The sequence below is a fragment of the Delphinus delphis genome, chromosome 18 (genome assembly GCF_949987515.2).
Source record: "Delphinus delphis chromosome 18, mDelDel1.2, whole genome shotgun sequence".
NCBI lineage: Eukaryota > Metazoa > Chordata > Mammalia > Artiodactyla > Delphinidae > Delphinus > Delphinus delphis.
Genome location: NC_082700.1, coordinates 78,179,039 through 78,193,633, shown reverse-complemented (window position 1 = coordinate 78,193,633; position 14,595 = coordinate 78,179,039). Strand labels below are relative to the sequence as shown.

Genomic DNA, 14,595 nt, shown 5'->3' with positions numbered 1-14,595 from the left:
CACCTGCTGGGCTGAGGTCTGCACAGACTCGCTCGTTTTCACACCCAGGGTAGCAAAGTGCCGTCATGCGGACACAGGTCCCCCCGGGTCCCTCTTGCCGCTGCCCCAGCTCCTGGAGGTGAGGACCCCTCCCGTCCCAGCAACCGCGTCTGGGAGCCACGCGCCCGCAAAAGCTGTTGAGTCGTGCATGACGAAGATCTCACCAAGGACCCCGTGCGGTTCGCGTTTTGAACACGGCTTGCGTGGAATCCGCCCTGCGGCTGGGGCCCCTCCCTGCGACTGGGGCCGGGGTACTCGGCACCCGGACAGCATCCACCCCTGCGTGTTTTGCTGTTCAGCGCCCGTGGCCGCACTCCAGATCTTTCAGGTTCGGGCCGGGAGACCTTAGGCCTCCATTAAGTGACCTGTTTCATTTTAGGCCAGCTTTAAGGAATCCTACATGGCTGCATTCTATGAATTTTTCAACGAGCAGAAGTACGCTGATGCAGTGAAAAATGTAAGCATCGGCGTCGATGAACGCAGACTCGCGGCAGCAGAGGCGGCTGACTCGGTGGGAGGGATCCGGACGGTCGTGGGTGGTTGAACTGAGCGGGGAGGCCCCGTGGGGGCAAAACCCGGGGCGGGGGCCAGGGAGGGGAGCCGCGATGGCTTCCAGCTCCACGAGGGGAGCAGGTGGACCTCCAGGTGTTACCTGAGGCCTGGCGGCCTCTCAGGAGCAGTAACAGCTGTGGGTGCGGCCAGCCCTTCCCGGGAGGGGCCGGGATTCAGCTAGGGCTGGAAGCGGCTCAGTCTCAACAGAGTCAAGACCCCATGGTCCTCTCAGAGGGACCCTCGCCCGACAACTTGCTTCTCAGAGTCTCCTCTCTCCTCTGGTTCCAGAAGGAGATGCAGGGCACCCAGGCACTGTTCCTACGAAGGTTCGCCTTTTAACCATCCGGTTTCTTTCCACTTCAGTTCTTAGATTTGATCTCGTCCTCCGGGAGAAGAGACCCCAAGAGTGTGCAGCAGCCCATCCTGCTTAAGGAAGGGTAGGGCTGGCGGGAGAGAGGCAGGGTGGGGCTCCCAGGCTGGCTCAGCGCCAAGCAGGCATCCCTGCCCGCGGGGCCAGAGGGCATCCAGACCCGTCTGGGGCCTTGGTCCGTCTGGGAGAGATGCCCCAGGGCTGCGCCACGGCGTGTCTTCAGTCCTGTGCCTGTTCTCTGCTGAGGCTGCGAGTGGAGGAATGCCCATCTGGGAGTGGAGTTTGAAGGCGGGGGAGACTGAACAGCCCCCAGATAATCAGAGGCTTCTGCCCGGGTGGCCCCCTCACCCGAGTCCAAGGCCCCCCTGCCCTCCATCAGCCCCTCGCTCAGAAGTGCCCCCCGTCAGGGGCTCAGAATACAGGACGCAGCGGAGAGCAGCTGCCTCTCGCCTCCCGTCTTTGCTCCCAGAGCACACCTGCGGGCTGGGAGCCTGCCGCCGGCACTGTGGGAGCATCTCTTGCCCATGTTTTCAGGGTGGGGGTGAGGGGGGTGCCCTTTGCTGGAGCTCAGATAGACCCGTGGTCATCACCAGCTTGTAACTTGAAGTTGACACCAGCACAGGAGCTAAACTTTTCCGAAGTAGAGACCTTTGCCTTTTGATTTTTAAATCCTGTCCCTTGGAAATAAAATTATGAGATACTGAAATCCCACAGTCTGCTTCGAGTACCACAGGTACGGCAGCGGCGACCTGTTGTGATTCTGCAGGCTTTGACTTTGTGACTTTGGGCTGCCGGAGCTGGCGGGCAGGGGGGACATGCACCCCGCCCTAAGCCGCTCACCCACCAGCCTGTGCCGTTCACGACAGGTTCATGATTAAGAGAGCACAAGGGCGAAAACGCTTTGGGATGAAGAATTTTAAGAAGAGATGGTTTCGCCTGACAAACCATGAATTTACCTACCAGAAAAGCAAAGGTACCAAGAACAGTGCGCTTTTTATTTGTTCTCACATATTGTATTCCGAGGGACCAGAGCCTTGCCTCAGCCCCCGTGGCGGTACCGGTCGCTTTTCTGGGGTGGGCGGGTCCTTACCCGGGAGGCGGGCACCGAGAGGGCGGCCTGGGCATCGTGGAGAGCAGGGTCTCGGGGTGGACGCTCTTGTCCTGCGTGGGTGGCTCTGATCTAGATCACAGGATGTCCCCATGGAAACGTGGGGTTGGCTTCTCAGGGACCCGGGTCCTGTGGGGGGTGAGCGCGTGAGGCCGGCGTCACCTGCCTTCGAGGGGAGACCGGCCCCTCCTGGCGGCTCACGGGCACACTCTGCCACAGGGGACCCGCCTCTCTACAGCATCCCCATCGAGAATATCCTGGCGGTGGAGCCTCTGGAAGAGGAGTCCTTCAAGATGAAGAACGTGAGTGCCACCCCATCCCCTCGACCTCACCGCCGTCCGCGTCCCGCACCTGCTCCCAGACCCTTGTGAGCTGGCAGCCGCGAGGCGCTGCCGCGGGGCCGAGAGCCCGACCCTGCCCACTGGGTTGGCAGGACCCGCGGGGTTTCTCTAAGACTTTCGGTTTAGATTGAGTCTTGCGTCTACAAGCTCCAAACATAGAGCGAGGGCTGCAGCCCCTCACCGCGAGCCCCTCACCGCGAGCAGTTGCTCGTCTGCACTTGTCCTGTCGGCTGGCTGAGCCCCCGACCTCCTCCCGTCTCTCTCCGTGTACATGTGCGTATGGCTTCTGAAGCATGTGTATCTTCAGTGTGTTTCTTAAAAACAAGGACATCCTTTATGTAACTCTGCAGCCAGCATCAGGACACCCAACCCGCGCGCAGCGTCACTGCTAAACCGCCGCCCAGCTGCCCAGTGACATTCTCTAAGCCGTTGTGTGTCCCAGGCCAACACCGGTACTTGGTTCTCTGCTGTCTCCTTAATCCGGGACATGGCTCAGCCTTTCTCTGTGTTCTGTGGCCTCGGCATTTCTGAAGCAGAAAGGCCAGTGTTTGGAGGCGGCCCTTGGTTTGGGTGTGTCGGGGGTCAGTGTGGCAGCTTCAGGTGATGTGTTTTGTAGGGACTCCCTCGGATGTGGCACAAGTGCTGGTGACTTGTATCAGGGACCCATGGCCCGGGGTCTGTTGGGGACTCGTGGCCCGGGGTCGGTCGGGGACCTGTGGCCTGGGGTCAGTCGGGGACATGTGGCCCAGGGTGAGTCAGGGACATGTGGCCCGGGGTCAGCTGGGGGCCCATGGCCAGGGGTCGGTCGGGGACATGTGGCCCGGGGTCGGCTGGCAGCCCGTGGCCGGGGTCGGTCGGGGACACGTGGCCCCACTGGACGCATCAGCTCTGCCCCGTCTTGCTCGGCCTCACGCTTTTTGCTTCTCTTGTCCCTTTGCTGCATCCTGTCGCTTCCTTCTGCCGAGGGCCTTTCTCTCTCCCTGGTGTGTTTTGGGCTGTGCGGCCCCGCAGGGCCCCGTTTCATTCAGGCCGGAGCCCCTCATTGGTGAGACCACGTGGGTGCTCACGTGGCCCGGATCTGGCCGTGGGAATGGCACGGTTTTTGCTGCCCCTGTAGCTCCCCCCTCCGGGTACATGCCGTCCATGCCGTCGGGCCCCACGGAGGTGTCCGCGTCTGCAGGAGCCCACGCATGGCCTGACCGGCAGGAGTGAGCAGCTGCCACTGGTCATTTCGAAGCCAGACTTCGGGCGGAGGCTCTGGGGGACCCTCCCATGAGGTCCGCCTCTGCTGACCATCCAGGTGCTTGCAGACAGCTTGGGGAACCCCCGCTTTGCGTTCACTTCCCGACACTGTGGGCACCATGGTGGAGGGGGGCTGGGGGGACGGTGCCTGAGTTCTCGTCGCCGAGCACCTCCGAACGCTGGGGAGGAGAAAACACTCCTGCCCATCCCCCGCCATCACCGCCGTGTCCCCTCCTGTCCCCTCCGAGGGGGAGCACGGGGTTCCCACCGGGTGCCAGGACGACTCTGCTCTCCAAGGGGTGCTCTCGTGGGGAAGTCCCCTGCAGCCTCGCGCGGCCACTGGGGGGCGATGGCCTTGCGTCCCACCTCCCCAGGCCACCAGCCCGTAGCCCGATCTGAGGGCTTTTCTGGGTTGTCTGTTTTCATTAGAAAATCTGCGCACTTAGGTCCTGTTTCTCCCAAGTCTGTTCCCATTTCTCTTTCTCTGCTCCTAAGTTTCTAAATATTTTTTATATTTTTCAGTTTCGTTAGATATATTTTGTATGAGTCACACGCGGTCTTTTTTGAAGGAAGGTGGGGCTGTAAATAATAACTAAGAGTTAAAACTTCAAATCCTCCAAATTCTTCCCTAGTCTTCCAGCTTTAAAGAGACCCCAGCCTGTGGCCGGCGCCGAGGGTGACTGGCGGCATGGGCGCCACGCCCAGGGGCCGTGGGCGGAGCCTCCCTCAGGAGTGCGGGCAGCTCCCCAGCGTCCCAGACTGGGCACCTCTTCTCTGTGGCTCTCCCTCCTGTCCTGAGGCTGCAGTGGTTGGAGGGATGGCCCCACCGGCCGGGGTCTCCCTGAGGGTGATGGTGGCGGGGACGTCCCTTCCACAGATAGGCAGAGCAGGTGGGACCCTCGCGGCTGGGCGGTCAGCCCTTCAAGCCCTCCGCTGCAGACGACGGCAGTCCCCGGGGTGGTTGCCGGGCGAGGCAAACGGCAGATGAGGCTCCACGCGGTTCATTCCCCTCGTGACGCGTTGACTTGGAATGTTTTATTCGGGGGAAGGTCCGGTCGGGCAGAACCCTGCAGAAGCCTAACCGAGGGTAATAATTTGGAATCCTTTGCCCAAAGGGACACCTTGCTTTAAGGAGGAGGGAGGTGTTCTCGGGAGATCAACCCTGTTTAAGGCTCTTCACTTCAACGTTCAGACAAATTACTGCCCTTACTCTTAAGAGCTGCGGCTGGGGGCCTTAGCGGGGTCCAGGCCCTGGGCGTCCGTGCTCTCCCGAGGTCACTGAGAGCCGTCTCCCCCCATGGCCGTCCTGAGGAGGGGTCACGATGCTGACCCAGAGCTCACACCCGTGCGTGGGGGCAGAGCCCGGCCCAGACCGTGCGGCCCCAGAGCCTGGACGTGCTCCACGCAGCCACAGACCCGGCCTCCCCTCCTGTGTTTCACGTCGCCACCCCGCCCTGCTGCCCTCGAGCCCCCTCCGGGCCCCGGGAGCCCCGGTGTCTCTGTGGGTCACGCGCTCCCGGCTCACGGACCCCCGAAGAGTCGGGCTTGCCCCCGGGACCCGACTGGCCGCCAGCCTCCTTCCCCGTCCTCGCGTCCATCTGCCTTGCGCTTCCGGTTTCAGTAGGTGCCCACGGCCGCACTGGGTCTGTCTGTCCGGCCTCCGTCTGGTCTGAGGCCGGCCCCACGGCCTCAGAGGGTTAGGCTGCTCGCTGGACGGGTGGTCGGAGACGGCAGCTGCGCTCGCCCTGCGCTGGCTCCCGACCTTGGCGCCTGGTCCTGCCCCAGGACAACTTGAGGCCATGTTTTGGGCCGCAGATGGCCCCGTGGCAGGTGCGGGCGGGTTTCTGGGCCTGAGGGAGGTTAGCACCCTCGACCTGCCCCCTTGGTGGGCAGCGTCCTGCCGTGTGTGTCTGCACGGCACCTCCCACCCCTCCCCTGGATGGGGCTGGGGACGCTGTGCTCTCAGCCGGTGGCCTTCCCGACGACCACAGAGGGACAGAGTGTGGAAAATACCCTGGAAGCAGCCGTGAGCTGCTTCGTTCCGTCAGGGCTACAATTTCAGGATCCTTTTCTCATCGGCCTGTGCTTTCCCGCTGCCTTCCCCAGAGGCGGCTTCCACGCGCTAACTACCAGGCCAACGTCCTCTTCCATTTGTGAGACGTCTTTGAAGGCCTGTGGTGTGCCGGGCCCTGGCGGAGGGGCCCGCCTGTGAGGACGATCGGAGCAGAGCGCTCCCTCCAGGGCCTTCCCTCCATCGGGGATCGCAGCCACGTACAGAGCATGCAGTCTGAGGCCTGTGCGACGGTGCACGTGTGGGTGGGGTGGGGCTGGGGGGAGCCGTGGCTGTTCACTCCGGAACTTGGGCCCAGGCCCCTCCCAGAATCCTTCGAATCCTGTTCGTCCTCCGGGCACACCGCCCCACCTTGCAGAAGGCCTCCGTGGACTTTGACGTCCCGACTCCTGGCCTCCCACATGCCCTCTGCCAAGTCCAGCCTGACAGCCTCCCAGGGCTCAGGGCTGCCGACCTCCCTGCCCTTCTGTGTGCAGCCGGGCCTGCGTCTGCTGGGAGCACCTGCCCCTCGCTGCCCCCAGGGCCTTTGCACCTCCCGTCCCCTGCTGCCTGCTTTCCCCACTGAGCTTAATTAACTCTGCGTCGCCCGTCTGATCGCAGCTGGGGGATCGTCTGTCTCGAGGGCTCCCTCCTGACCCTCCTTTTGGCCTCCTCCTCCCCCCTCACAGCCCCCGTGCTTTGTGTTCGCTCTTGTCTTTCTTGCTGGCCGGGAGCTCACGAGAGCAGAAACTATGTTTGGGCCACTGTGTCCCCAGGACCTAGGACAGTGCCTGGTACTCAGGAATGTTGGTTGAGTGAATAATAAATAGGAAAGGCAGTGGAGGCTCCGAGAAGCCTCACGGGGGAAGTAACTTCTGCCTGGAAGAAGGAGGGGTCCCTGGAGTGGTCAGTCTTGCAGCGGGAGTACATTTCAGATGGACAACAGCACATGCAAAGGCCCCGAGGCAAGTCTGGGGAAGCGGACGGGAGAGAGGGCAGGGTGTGCTGTGGCGTCTTGTACGAAGCCCATCCCGCCCAAAGACGAAGGAGGCTGAGGAGCCAGCGCGTCTGTGTGACGGCCACGTCCCAGTTCACGTGTCCTGGTGCAAGTGGTGCAGCGCCTTTGCTTTTCCAGGGGGACCCCAAGGCCCCCGAAAGGCAGCGCCCTGGCCCGGGTGACCGGGGCTGACCCCGCCGAGCCGCGCAGCCTCCTGTGTCCCCGCTCTGCCCCCACTCGGCCCCAGGCTGGTTGGCGTGGACAAGAGTGGCCCTCGCGGTTCAGGCAGGAGGCCCTGCCGTGGAGCCCCCTGAGCCCGCCCTTGCCCCTCAGATGTTCCAGGTCATCCAGCCCGAGCGGGCACTGTACATCCAGGCCAACAACTGCGTGGAGGCCAAGGCCTGGATCGACATCCTCACCAAGGTGAGCCAGTGCAACCAGAAGCGCCTGGCCGTCTACCACCCGTCCGCCTACCTGAACGGCCACTGGCTGTGCTGCAGGGCCTCCTCGGACACGGCCGCCGGCTGCTCCCCCTGCACCAGGTAGCTTGTGCCTGGTACCCCAGCCCAGGGCGGGGATAAGTGCGGGGTGGGGCCCCCGTGTTTAGTGACCTTTAAATGACCACCGCCACAACTGACCCCTCCTCCTCTCCGCCCGCTCGCGCGGTGTCTGGGCAGCGGCCTCCCAGCAAACATCCAGCTGGACATCGACGGGGACCGAGAGACCGAGCGCATCTACTCTCTCTTCAGCTCGTACATGAGCAAACTCGAGAAGATGCAAGGTGAGGCGGGGCGGATGGCGGTGAGCCCTGGGGGCCGCCAGGGGCTGCGCGCGGTGTCATCGTTTATGGCGCCGACGGGGAAAACGTTCTGCAGGTTGAGTGGCTATTGGGGGGCAGTTACTTAGATAACAGGTTCTATGGATAATTTTAAGATGGAATTTAGCTTGCAGCCTCTGAAACTGCCAGATTCTTGAGAAGATCCTGTGTCTTAATAACCTCCCATGCCTCCAAACAAGGAGTTTCAATCTTGTGTGTTTTCCAGAGGGACGTGTGCACGTGTGTGTGTGTGTGGACCCGTGTGTGAGTGTGCGTGTGCTCGTGCCCCTGCCGGCAGCTCCAGGTGTTTTCCTGCATTCCGTTGCTCTCCGTGCCCTGCAGAATGAAGCAGTGTAGGTGGGGCAAGTCGGGAGACCAGGGGGGCGCTTGGGCTGTAGCAGGAGAGGCAGATGCAAGGCGAGCTGGGGGCGGTGAGCTGTGTGACCCTGCACTGGGGCTGGCACTCCTCAGAGCTGCTGTTAGAGATTCTGTGGTGGGCCCTGCAGCCCCCTCAGAAGGTGCCCGGACACAAGCCTGTTGGACTCTTTTCCTGTTCGTCTCCTGGTCAGTTGTGGGCCGCAGCCTGGAGGGTACTTTAGCCATGCCTTGGTGAGCACGCAGCTGCCCGCCCATGTTCTCCAGACCCCCGCCTCCCTCTCTGCCCCGGCACCACGCAGCAGACCCCTGTGCCTTTGCCCCCGATGCGCCCCTCATCTGGCTGACGCCGTGTGTCCTGGGGGGGCCCCTCCCGAGCTTATCCTGCCCCCCTGCGGACAGCCTGTGCTGATCTCTGCCATTACGATGATGCCCTCTCAGATCTGTTCACCAGCGACACACATGACCTTGCGAGGAGAGGCAGGTGTCATTCATCCCAGTGCCTAGCACACAGGAGGGACTCAGTACCTGTTTGCTGGATGCGTGGATGGATGGGTGGGTGGGTGGGTGGGTGCATGGGTAGATGGATGGACAGTCAAATGGAAAGGGGTCTTGAACACCCAGCCTCCCTCCCAGGATAGCAGTGATCTTGACAACAAGGGTTCACAGAAGGTCAGCCGGATTGGAGGCCTTACTGCTCACTTCACGGAGGCACCAAAGCACTGAGTCACTTTCCACAGTCTTCAGGCCTCTGCCTGGAACCTCAGCGCTTTCTTGAGGCCGATACTCTGCTGTCAGGGGCTCTCATCTCCTTGAGACCCTCGTTTACGTCGGTCAAACTGCCCTGAGCGCTCAGCCCGTGGGCTGACGACATACCAAGGCCTCTCCTCCGGGCACAGCAGCCTTTCCGTGCTGGGAGGCGGCTGTGTCCCGGTCGCCTGTGAGTCTGTCCGCCCACCTCCCTCACGGCGGTGTCCCCCTGGAGTTCGGTGCCCAGTGCTGCAGGTGGCGCCGGGCCAGTGCAGGGCTGGGTGGGATCGTGTGCGGAAGGGCTGCCGGACCGAGGTCACGCGGCCAAGGTCTCGGTGATGGTGGCCGGCCACCCCGTCTGCGCCCTGGAAGGCAGCCTGCACGCACACCTTCCCGCAGGCATGGCGAGGGGGCCTGGGAAGGTCTCGGGGTGACTTCCACAGACACGGAGCCGTGCTGCACGCGAGCCCGTTAAATCAGCATGAAGGCTTTTCGCCCTCCCCCCCCCTCCCCCCGCAGCTCAGCCAGCACCTCGGTGCAGCCCATCAGCTACGGGCCACCGTCTGCCCTTAGAAGGGACCAGGACGCACTTTTAGTCTCGCCCTTCCCACCTCGGGGCACGGACATTGGGCTCACTGTCAGGGCCTCTGTGTCCTGTGCCACCTGGCTGTTGGGTGTCCTCCCGACGTAGATATCTGCCCCCCAGTGTCACCGGCAGGGGCCGTGCTCGCTGTCCTCCCGTCCTTGTCGGTCAGCAAGTCCACCTTTGCACTGTCCTGCGTCTGCCCTGTGCTCTTCCTCGTTCCTAGGGCCGTTTTAGAAACGTGTACCCGCCGCCAGCCGGCCCCAGCACGCGCTCCAGCGTTGCCCAGGCTTGGTTTGGGGAGCCCCGTCAAAGAGGAGCGGAGGGCGAGCTTGCCGCCCGGCCCCGTGGATGCTCCGGGTCTGTTTTGGGTCCAGTCACAAATCTCGCGTCTGACGTTGGGCCCCGAATTAAGAGCTGCTCCCCAGCCCGGTCCCGGGACCTCCTCCCGGGTCTGTCCCAGCTCCCGCCACTGCAGCCACACTCGTTGGCGCCCTAGCAGGAGATTCCCCGCGACGCACAGGCCTCAGTGCAGAGCTGCCTTGGCATCCGCTGCGAGACCAGCTGGGCACACAGCCCCCTCCTCTGGGAAATGGCAGCGACGGGCCCCACCCGCCAGGCTGGCCCAGGGGCCGTGTGGAACAACCCCTGTGAAGCGGTTCACGCAGCCCCCGAGCTGAGGCGGCTGGGCGTCCCTGCCTGTGTCCCGACCCTGCCACCGCCCGGCCCCCCGCGTGGGATCGTGGTCCTTCGGTGATTCCCATCCTACTCCTAAGCTGCCCTGTTTCCCAGAAGGGTTCACTGAGGCTCGGGAGCCTGAGGGACTCGCTCGAGGCCAAGCAGGCACAGCCAGAGGGGACTCGGGGGGGACGTGCAGGCAGCCGGGCTCCAGGGACTCATCAGTGCGGCTCACCGCGCCCTGGGCGCTCCCGCCCGCGTCTCTGCCCCTTTATCCCTCGCGTGCGCAGCCCTTATGTCTTTCTCACGTCATGTTCCCATTTCCTTTGAAATTTTGAATCTTCCCAGGTTCCCTTTGCACAGACTTGTGGTTTTTCAGTAAGAATTAAGAGGTTTCCCTTGAGTTGGGAGTGAAGGCAGTAAATCTTTCCGTGACGGTGAGCCGGCAGCACATCACAGGCCGTGCCGAAGGGGCCTGCTGCCAGCTCACCTGGGCCGGGCACCCGTCTCTCTGTGGCCCTGGAGTGCAGGACGCAGCTCGGGTGTTTGTGGGCAGGTGGGGGGCCCGGAGGCCACAGCGTGGTCTTCAGCAGGAGTGCGGTGGTCGGATGAGAAAGGTACCTGTTGAGCAGGTGGGGCGATGGAGGCTCTAAGAAGCTGCTAGCACAGACTGGCCGACAGGTGACGGCCGAGAGGATGGCTTCTCGTCCGCCCTGCACCCTGCAGGTCCCTGCCGTGGCACGTCCCAGGAGCAGCCGTCTGGGAGCCCGGGCCAGGCTGCACAGAGCCCGGTCACCCTGGAGAGGGGTTGGGCCCTCGTGCTCGGCGTTGGACCCTCGGGTCTGTGGTTCCGGCGCCGCAGGCTTCTTCGGGGTTCAGGGTTGGCCCCACTCTTAGCGGCTTCTGGTTCGTGTGCGTTTGCGTGAGCGGTCGGCCCTTCCCGTGCGCTCGGGGGGCAGCCTGTCCGCTCGCCCCAAGCTGACCTCAGCCCCTGCCCCCGATGCTGCAGAGGCCTGCGGGAGCAGGTCTGTGTACGATGGTCCAGAGCGCGAGGAGTACTCCACGTTCGTCATCGACGACCCCCAGGAGACCTACAAGACGCTGAAGCAGGTCATCACCGGGGTCGGGGCCCTGGAGCTGGAGCACGCCCAGCACAGAAGGGACAAGTTCAAGAGGACCAAGTACGGGAGCCAGTGAGTCCGGGGTCTTGGAGGCGTGGGGAGCCGGGGAGGGGCCGCCTCGGGCTGCCTGCCTGTAGGGCGCGGCGGGCCCCCATCTGGCTTCACCCCTAGCGCCCTCTGCACCGGGTCCCCAGAGGCGCCTCCTGCTCCCGCCTCGCGACCCATGTGCTTCTGAAATTAGGCTTCCATCGTGGGCCAGCGGCCCTGCCCCTGGGAAGCACGTTTTGCCTCTCCAGGCTGGCTCTGGACCCCCCCCCGCCCCCCGCCCCCCGCATCCTGGGAGGGAGGGGTCGGCCGCAGAGGGGCAGGCGCAGCCGGGCCACCCGCGCTCTGTGCCAGGGGCTGCAGCTCCGGCTCCGGGCAGGCAACCAGGCGGCGCCCTCCTCCTGCACGAAGGGTGTGGGTGACGAGAGCCTATGAGTACTTGGAGCCCACGGACCCACGGCAGAGCCCGCCCCGACACCTGAGGCGGGAGCCCTGCGTGGGCCCAGCCCCCTCCCTGCTGGCTGCTTCCTTCCAGGGAAGACGTGGCTTGGGTCTGGGAAGGGAAGGGGGGCTCTGGGAGAGACCCCGACTCTGGCCAGGCTGCAAGGGTGCCCAGCACCCCTGGGGATGCCGACCGTGCCTGCTGCCGGCTCCACAGACGTTCACGTCACATTCTAGACCCTTTAACACCCTCTGTCAGAACCCACGCCGACCGTCTAAAAACGCCTTTTCTTAGACACGGCAGAGCCCGTGACTCACGGCTGTGCCAGCGTCTATCAGCTAACAGGGCGCAGCGCCACGGTGCTCACTCCAGGAGGCCACGGTCTCCCCACGCATGAGCACACGCGCCCCGCACGTTGAGGCCGGGGTCACGGGCTGTGCTTCCACAGGCAGTTTTGGGCTAACTTCTTCCTTTGCTGGTCCATACTTCTCATACGTACTACGATGAACACGCATCACAAGCAAAGGTAGGGAAAGGTGATGAGAACAACACACACAGGAAAGGGTGCTCAGCGTCACTAATTAGAGAGAAATGCAGATCTCCCCACTACGGTGAGGTACCACCTCACAGCAGTCAGAACGGCCACCGTCAGAAAATCTACAAACAATAAATGCTGGAGAGGGTGTGGCGAAAAGGGAACCCTCCTGCACTGTTGGTGGGAATGTAAATCGATACAGCCACTATGGAGAACAGTATGGAGGTTCCTTAAAAAACTAAAAACAGAATTACCATATGACCCAGCAATCCCATTACTGGGCATATAACCAGAGAAAACCATAATTCAAAAGGGTCATGTACCACAATGTTCACTGCAGCACTATTTACAGTAGCCATGTCATGGAAGCAACCTAAATGCCCATTGACAGATGAATGGGTAAAGAAGGTGTGTCACGTATATATAGTGGAATATTACTCAGCCATAAAAAGAATGAAATTGAGTTATTTGTAGTGAGGTGGGTGCACCTAGAGTCTGTCATACAGAGTGAAGTAAGTCAGAAAGAGAAAAACAATACCATCTGCTAACACACATATATGGTATCTTAAAAAAAAAAAATGGTTCTGAAGAACCTAGGGGCAGGACAGGAAGAATAAACACGCAGATGTAGAGAATGGACTTGAGGCCACAGGGAGGGGGAAGGGTAAGCTGGGACAAAGTGAGAGAGTGGCATGGACATATATCCACTCCCAAACGTAAAATAGCTAGCTAGTGGGAACCAGGCACATAGCACAGGGAGATCAGCTCGGTGCTCTGTGACCACCTAGAGGGGTAGGATAGGGAGAGTGGGAGGGAGATGCAAGAGGGAGGGACTATGGGGATATATGTATACGTATAGCTGATTCACTTTGTTATACGGCAGCAACTAACACACCATTTTAAAGCAATTCTACCCCAATAAAAATTAAAAAAAAAAAACAAAAAACAGGCGATGGCAGTTCAGAGGCGCACCAGCCACAGGGCGGCCCACGCTCACGCTGCTCCCCCTACACCCCCGCAGGGAGCACCCCATCGGAGACAAGAGCTTCCAGAGCTACATCAGGCAGCAGTCTGAGACCCCCGCCCATTCCATGTGAAGCCCGCGGGACCCCCTGTCCCAGGATGGTGCCCTGAGCTGCGCCGGGTGAGCCCGTGTCCAGGAAGGAGAGAACACCAGACCAGAGGGCAGCTCCTCAGCTTGCAAGCCGACAGGGGTCGAGCTTGTGAACTTCTGAGGCTCCCGGGCCATTTCCGGGTGGCTGTGCACTTGATCACGCCAGTGGCAGGCAACCTGAGCTGGCCTTTCGGGAACAGGGTGCCGGCGACACCGCGGCCTGCGGAGCGTGTGCCCTGTGCCGCGTGCACGTTTGTCTCTGCTGGTCTGTGACGCCCGCACCGTGGAGCCTCCGGCACTAACGTTCTGCTTCGACTCAGCGGGGGTGTTGCGAGCGTTATTCTTCTCCTATGAGCCAGACGTCCAGGCGGCCACCAGCACGAAGCCTCCTGGTTTCAGCTTTTGACGTTTGTATCGGTCCTGGCCAGAGGGTCGGAACCGCACGGAGATCCCAGTTTGAGGATGCCCTCGCTCTTTGGGGACACGGGGTCCTTTTGCAGAGAGATTTCCTAGGGGTCCCAGCCTTCGTTCCCGGGGTGGGAGCCCCCCTGCCTGCTGCTGATACGCGTCCACGCAGCCGCCACGTCAAGCGAAGTTGTGTTGTTTGCTGTCAGTGGGGCTAAAAGTAGAATCCACGTTTGCCACCCTGGTGGGAGTTGGGGGAAGGTTGTAAAAATAGAAATGTGCATTATTTTCAAGCTGTTTTTCTTAATGTTTTTAAAGGACTGTTTTTAATTAGCTCTTTGATATCAAGTAACTCAGAACATCCAGGCCTCTATGTGCCTCCAGACGACAGAAAAGGGAGTGGTTGTGTCTCATGGCAGCCAAGTAAAGGTCCCCGAGGGAGAACGGGGAGGGAGGCAGGGGGAAACCTGGGCCCGCGCTGGAGGCTTGGGAGCGGACGCCGGGCCAGCGGCAGAGCTCGCCGTCTCTGAGGCCCTGGGGGCTGCCAGGGCTGCCGTGCGTCTGGGGCTGGGGGTCCTGACGAGCTTCTGCTGACTCCCCCGAAGGCCTCGGCTGTGTTCAGACTCGAGATCTAGACGGCAGATGGTAACATTGCCTGTTGTCGCAAAAATGGTGGAGGAAAGTGTTGCAAAAAAAAAGCTCCGTACCCGCAGCTCTGAGGCTGCTCCAAACCGCAGTTTTCAACGTGGATTTGTAACAGTGTCTCTGTTTGTACGATACTAATGATCGGGATGCATTTTACTGGCCAATTAAAACAGCCCTTTTATTCTTTCTGAGACTGGCGTGGTTTCACAGGAGCGCCCGCTGATAAGGCACACGTGGAGATGGGGGGTGTGGTGGAGTGGGGCAGGAGGGAGCTGGACGACATGCCTGTGATGACAGGTGAGGTACCTTGACAACAAATGTGGTCCCTCTGATGATAGAGGGTGTCCCCCTGATGATAGGACAGGTCCCCCTTACGACAAGTGTGA

At 61.7% G+C, this 14,595-nt stretch overlaps 1 protein-coding gene across 1 annotated transcript in view; it reads left to right on the top strand.

The window, feature by feature from the left end:
- The window catches only part of RASA3 (RAS p21 protein activator 3), an 88,757-nt gene extending 74,368 nt beyond the window's left edge, over positions 1 to 14,389 (top strand). Inside the window, exons 17-24 of the mRNA XM_059995896.1 lie at positions 419 to 496; positions 955 to 1,028; positions 1,828 to 1,934; positions 2,289 to 2,371; positions 7,033 to 7,241; positions 7,377 to 7,480; positions 10,912 to 11,095; positions 13,067 to 14,389. Of these exons, the coding sequence (XP_059851879.1) occupies positions 419 to 496; positions 955 to 1,028; positions 1,828 to 1,934; positions 2,289 to 2,371; positions 7,033 to 7,241; positions 7,377 to 7,480; positions 10,912 to 11,095; positions 13,067 to 13,142 (915 nt within the window). The 3' untranslated portion in view covers positions 13,143 to 14,389. The remainder of the gene's footprint in view (positions 1 to 418; positions 497 to 954; positions 1,029 to 1,827; positions 1,935 to 2,288; positions 2,372 to 7,032; positions 7,242 to 7,376; positions 7,481 to 10,911; positions 11,096 to 13,066) is intronic.
- Positions 14,390 to 14,595: the final 206 nt, after the last annotated feature.